Source organism: Gossypium hirsutum, chromosome D10 (genome assembly GCF_007990345.1).
Source record: "Gossypium hirsutum isolate 1008001.06 chromosome D10, Gossypium_hirsutum_v2.1, whole genome shotgun sequence".
In the NCBI taxonomy this organism is placed as follows: domain Eukaryota; kingdom Viridiplantae; phylum Streptophyta; class Magnoliopsida; order Malvales; family Malvaceae; genus Gossypium; species Gossypium hirsutum.
This window is the reverse complement of record NC_053446.1, coordinates 46,102,294-46,108,023: the sequence shown is the minus strand read 5'-3', so window position 1 is coordinate 46,108,023 and position 5,730 is coordinate 46,102,294. Positions and strand designations below refer to the sequence as shown.

General features: G+C 33.1%; 2 protein-coding genes across 3 annotated transcripts; both read right to left on the bottom strand.

The window, feature by feature from the left end:
• On the bottom strand, window positions 1-1,897 carry LOC107914955 (auxin-responsive protein IAA13). 2 transcript variants are annotated; one of them, XM_016844027.2, is made up of 5 exons: window positions 1,186-1,897; window positions 776-1,098; window positions 572-689; window positions 375-436; window positions 1-296 (listed from the first exon to the last, which is right to left on the bottom strand). In XM_016844027.2, the coding sequence occupies exons 1-5, from the start codon at window positions 1,548-1,550 to the stop codon at window positions 247-249; spliced, it is 918 nt and encodes a 305-aa protein (XP_016699516.1). In that variant the 5' UTR covers window positions 1,551-1,897; the 3' UTR covers window positions 1-246. The 2 variants fall into 2 exon arrangements, with proteins under 2 accessions (XP_016699516.1, XP_016699515.1); XM_016844026.2 differs by having other exon boundaries at window positions 776-1,107; window positions 1,186-1,837.
• A 1,504-nt stretch (window positions 1,898-3,401) lies between these two features.
• Window positions 3,402-4,744, bottom strand: LOC107915488 (uncharacterized). The gene is made up of 3 exons (XM_016844643.2): window positions 4,663-4,744; window positions 3,965-4,330; window positions 3,402-3,868 (listed from the first exon to the last, which is right to left on the bottom strand). The coding sequence occupies exons 2-3, from the start codon at window positions 4,301-4,303 to the stop codon at window positions 3,653-3,655; spliced, it is 555 nt and encodes a 184-aa protein (XP_016700132.2). The 5' UTR covers window positions 4,304-4,330; window positions 4,663-4,744; the 3' UTR covers window positions 3,402-3,652.
• Between the last annotated feature and the right edge of the window lie 986 nt (window positions 4,745-5,730).

Here is a 5,730-nt window from a genome sequence, read left to right as displayed (position 1 = left end):
AGAGCGAAAAACTAGATTGAATTTCACCTAACAAAACAAAACCAACAAAAATAAAACAACAGCAACGAGAATCATATGATGATTCGAGGATGACGACTCTAACAAGCGGTGAGAAACCAATCTCTGGTGCGGTATCAATATTCATCAACTTCTCTAATTTGCTTTAGCTTCTGTGTTCAACCTGTGGATTCTTTTTTTGTACTAGTCTTCTTTAAGGAATTTAAATGACTCATGGCGTTGATGTGCCTAAATGGGCTTGCTTCTTTGCCTTTCATTGCTATCATGGAATCTTGGGGCTGCAACAAATGAATAACAAGATTCAGAAACCGAAAACGAAAAACAAGAGTGGTTTGCCATGCTTTTCTTATGTATACCAAGTCCATTAGCCTCAGAGGTCCTCATGATTCGGAGCCTTCGGACCGAGCTCACAAACATCCTGAAACATGACGAGAAACAAAAGCATACTATAAGCATCACAAGCATGAATCAAACTAGTTTGATTTTGGTTACTGCTGTTGCTTTTGGGACTTGATTAGATTTAATGGTCATTTACAAGTCTCAAATGTCATACCTCCATGGGACATCTCCAACAAGCATCCAGTCTCCCTCTTTGTCTTCATAAGTCAAAACAAATTCAGATGATCCATCCAAAAGCTTAGAAGCCTTGGTTAATTGTTCCTTCTCTGCACCTATAAAAAAAGGGGGGGGTTAATTGCATTAACATCACCACACAAAGCACAGAAGGAGGAATAGAACACAAGTAAAGAGGAATTACCAACTGAGTTAGTAGATCTGAGGAACATATCCTCAAGTGCTTGAGCCAAACTCTGATAGCAAGAATGAGCATTCAAATCAACTTTCCTTCCTATTGGGGTTCCATCCATATTCACCTTAACAAACCCAAGATGTCCTTTTTCATTAACAGTAGTTGTTGAACTGATTTTGTTACCATTGTAATTAAGTTTCTTCTTCAAAGCATCTTTGGGTTTATCTTTTTCACCAATTCCACTGTCTCCTTCATCAGCTCTTTGAGACTTTGCTTGGTTCACCAAGCTGTTCATCCTATAAGCTCTTATGGGTGGCCATCCCACAACTTGACTGCTTCCACTAATAAAGCATTAAAATGAATAAATTGAATACAACACAGAAGAGAAGAAGGTTTAATAAAGTGTTGAAGAAATAAACCTGACACCAGTAGGGGATCCACCCTCATGGGAGACAGATTCAGCAGCTCTTTTGGTCCCAGAAACAGAAACAGAAGGACCGCCATTTTTGGTTCTATGAGAAACCACAGAAGGGAAGTCCTTTGCAGTCAAGATTCTACCACACTCACCCCATGAAGAAGTGGCAGTGGCAGGCTTAGTTTTCCCTGTAGCACCACCAAGGCTCAGCCCCAGACCTAACTCCAACTCACTCTCAGCTGGGTATGAACATGCCTCAGAAACAACCTCCCCTTTAGACAACACTGCTGATTCATTTGTAGAAACCCCAGAAGAACCACAGCCGCCGCCACCACCACCACCGCCAAGTAAAACTAACTCACCTTCCATCACCAAACAAGGAAAGAAACTCAAAGATCAAGACGTGTTACAAGTGGAAGGGGGGAAATAAACAAGGCTTTTCTTTTGGGGGGGGGGAAGCGGGGAGGTATAGGGGAGGGCAAAAAGGGAGAAGGTAGGTTAGAGAAGGTGGTGGAGGAAGTGATGATGATGGGACCCATATGTCTGCTAGTGCGCCTAGCACTCTCACCGGTCACCACTCTCTTTACTTAAAAAAAACAACATTTTTTTCCCTAGACATGATCATGTCTCTTTAGAATCTGGCTTTTCTTCTGTTTGTTGGAAATATATATGTTATAAAAAAAAATATGAAATCCAAAAAGAGAAAAATAAAAAAAGGAACTGTAAATCTGCAGACAAGAGTCAGGGTATATAAAACTAGGAAGTTAAGGAAGTAGGAGTTAACGTCTGATGTCTTGGGTCTAATTGTCGACATTCCAAAGTCTTTGTCGTTGTGAATGTGAGCTGTGGTTTAACTTCAAAGTATGTTATATTTATTCTACTTTTTCACCACATTTTCTTCATTTATTTATTTATTTGTAAGAATTTGATTGGGCGATTGAATTAGTCAAAATTGGTTCAATTTATTTAATAATGCTTAAATAAAAAAAATCATAAAAATTCTAGAATTTATACAATAAATATGAGCCAATTAGCCAAACTTAAAATAAATAAATACCCAAAACAAATTTTAAAATAAGTTCCATATTGGAATGGTTTGTTACTCCTTTTTTTCATAATAATTTGTTCTGATTATTTGAAATCAATTGAATCAAAAATTTCAATTCAATTAATCAGTTTAATCCAAACTTCATAACACCAATTTTACCATCTCAAAAATTATTTATATATACAAAAAGTATATGAACTTGAAACATCGCGAGTGTCCGATTTCAAATCTTGTCTTGCATAAATTATATGCGGGCTTTATACAAATTTATGTATAGTTTAAATGACGTCATTTACGAAGAGAGTCCCGAATTATTTTAATTTAAGATAAATTAAATTATGTCTGTTTAATTCAATATATAATAATAAAAAATATATAAATTGATAAGTAGAATTTCCATAAAAAAATAACACATAATTTAACCTAGAAAAGTGAGATGTATAGACGTTATAATTATAATGATAAATAGGTAAATTCTACTTAATTATTATAATGATAAATTCTACTTAAAGTCAATAAATTAAATTAATTAAGATTAAACCCATAGTGAAATTTCGAAACCCTTATATAAAATTATAAATGATGAGACTCGACTGGATTAAATTTTCAAAATGCTGTATTTAATATAATTTTGATGTATTTACCTTTAGTTGGCTTTAAGTTGTATAATAAAAATGGGTTTACATGAGAAATAGACATTGATTGCTTTTACTCAAGGTTGGCCATAAATGTATAGAAGTGAATTAATTATTTATACCAACAGATATTGGAGAGTTAAACTTTTTGAAAGGCTCTCCTTAAAAAAAGGTGCCTTTGGTTTGGTCTTTGGATTGATAAAAGAAGTCTTCTTCTTTTTTTTTTTATTCTCTAAACAAAGCTGTCTCAAGTAAAATAGTAATTTGTTCATCATGCTTTGAGACCTAAAACACATACATGATGATTAATGTAGGGAAAGATGGGTTTAAGATACCTCATTTTATATTCTTAAATGATAATCAAGGCTTTAACTAAAGATGATTACAGGTATATCACTTCTTTTCTCTTCTAACTTTATAAAAATAATTATTTCATTTTCCTATTTATTTTTTTCGTAACTTTCGTTCTCAATCACCATTAAATAGATAGAAAAGTTAATGTTTGTTAATTTTGCTGGTGGCATACATATAGATGTCATGTCAACAATTAATTATTTATTTAAATTTAAAAAATTCAAAACCATTCTAAAAATTAGGGTAAATTACATTAACAATCATTTAACTTTGGGATAGCTGACAAAATAATCATTCAACTTTCAAAAAAAAAAAAAACAAAACAGTCTCCACTAACCATTTTCCGTTACCATCCCTCTTCCCCACCATCCCCCCAATCACAAGTCCGCAGACCTTTCCACCATGTTGATAGCCAAAACAACTATATCCTGCTTTCAAAATTTTAAAATTAAGAATATATATAGAAACTGTCCTAGCTCCACAAGAAGGTACTCGTGAACTATTTTTATCATGTCATTTAAAGGTTGCTTTTGTTGAAGCTCATCAACCCACTGAGGCTTCTTAGGAGAAGCTTTACCATGCTCAGAAGAATTCCAGTATCGCAATGAGAAATGGTGAGCACCGTATGTTGGAGTTTCGTATAATATAACCTAAACTTGTTCAGACAAAGAGCCATGGATTAATCACCATTGACAAATACAACTCAAATGATAAACCAAACAATAGAAGCAATCTGAATTTCGTACATGGACATCGCATTGAGACACTATTTCCTTCTTCCAATGAAGATGATGCAATTTAGGAACCCAATGAATTCCCCAGGCTTGAAGACGAAGAGATTCATAGGCCAGCTTAATCCAGTATTTACTTTCCATACATACCTGTCTACACTGGCCTAAAAACCCATCAAATTTAAGGCATCGACAGCTCCATTGTCCATAGCATTCACAAACTCCATCTACACCGTGAGTAGTGCAGGTTTTTCTCAGATCATCCTCTTCTACTCCATTTTGACCATAGTTAATACAAGCTTCATACTGACCCAACAAAGAAAATTTTGATTTATCTTGAAGAGATTCATGCATATTTCCATTGATAGAATGGAGGAACTCCTGTTTACAAGGAAAAAAAATCCAAACATTTTGAAATGAACTCCCAATAATTAAAACCATGCCCAAATGTCAAACAAGTTCAGCAAGATTACTGTTCCAGAACACAATAATAAAATTCTTTAATTTGAAAGTACCGTTTATCCTAAGCAATTATAATCATACATAAACTTCTAAAAAAATGGGAAAAAAAGTACTTTACCTAAGCTTTACAAACTCAGCGAGAAATAACTTCAAAAACACAACTAATATTCATTTCTTAAAATGTCTAAATGACCATTTTCATTTCATAAAAAAACTGTTATAGAAAATGAAAATCAGAATTAGTGCATTACCTGGAGGCAAGATTGCAAATTCGAAGAAGACTCCCGATTGGAATAGGGGGAAGAGAGGGAGAGGGCAATGGTGGAGAGGTCTGCAAAAAAGTAAAGGGACTAGTGATAATTTCTGTTAAGTTGATAACGGGAACCATAGCTCCGTTACTAACGGAAAATGGTTAGTGGTGACTCTTTTGTTATTTTTTAAAAGTTGAGTGACTAAATTAAAACTTGAGTGATTGTTTTGTTAACTACCCTAAAATTGAATGACTGTTGATGTAATTTAACCTAAAAATTACTTTTAAAAAATATAATTTTTTTATATTTTAAAAAACTAATTAATTGGTGATGTGACATCCACGTGGCAATTCACATGTATGTCACGTCAATAAAGTTAATAAAAATTAACTTTTTTATCTATTTTAAAGTGATTTGACAAACAATACATATTAAGGACTGAAAAAATTAAAAATTAAATAAAAACTAAAATAATTTTTATATAAAATTAGAGAACCAAATAAATCATAATATCATAATTAAACCTGTTAAATTATTTATTCGTTGGATCTGCACATACTAAAGGTGAGTTTGGATGAGCGATGGGGTGTAGTGCGGTGTATTTAGCTTACTTTTTGTCTCACACTACAGTATCACTACAATATCTAATCTCACCGTTACTATTATTTTTAAACTAACGCCGTCCATCTAAACCCACCCTAGATATTATTAAACTCGAGTTGACTACATTTATCCCTCACTGAAAATAAATAACAAAAATCTTATAAAATAAGAACAAGATAATGAACAAACGGATCTGAAAAAAATAGAATAAAATAAATAAAGCAAGGAGTTAAAGTATAAAGGTGTTGAGTGTTTTTACAAGTCCAAAAAAGAAGGGTATATTCTAATTATCACAACTTATTTCTTTTTTCTTCCCTAAATATTTTGGTGTCTACAATTTCAAGGACAAACTGCACAAAACTTTGTTCTATAAAGTTGCGACCTAAGCATATACATTTGCAAGTGGGCGGTGGCCTTAATAAACAACTCAATTTTATATTAGATTAGGCCACACAATATGAATAA

Excerpts from the sequence above, each read along its gene's own strand:
- LOC107914955 (XM_016844026.2), bottom strand. The coding sequence starts at position 1,550 with ATGGAAGGTGAGTTAGTTTTACTTGGCGGTGGTGGTGGTGGCGGCGGC. Across the intron at positions 690-775 it reads CAGATCTACTAACTCAGTTG|GTGCAGAGAAGGAACAATTA; the intron begins GTAATTCCTCTT and ends CTTTTTTTATAG. Across the intron at positions 297-374 it reads CTCTGAGGCTAATGGACTTG|CCCCAAGATTCCATGATAGC; the intron begins GTATACATAAGA and ends CATTTGTTGCAG.
- LOC107915488 (XM_016844643.2), bottom strand. The coding sequence starts at position 4,303 with ATGCATGAATCTCTTCAAGATAAATCAAAATTTTCTTTGTTGGGTCAG. Across the intron at positions 3,869-3,964 it reads TGTCTCAATGCGATGTCCAT|GTTATATTATACGAAACTCC; the intron begins GTACGAAATTCA and ends GAACAAGTTTAG.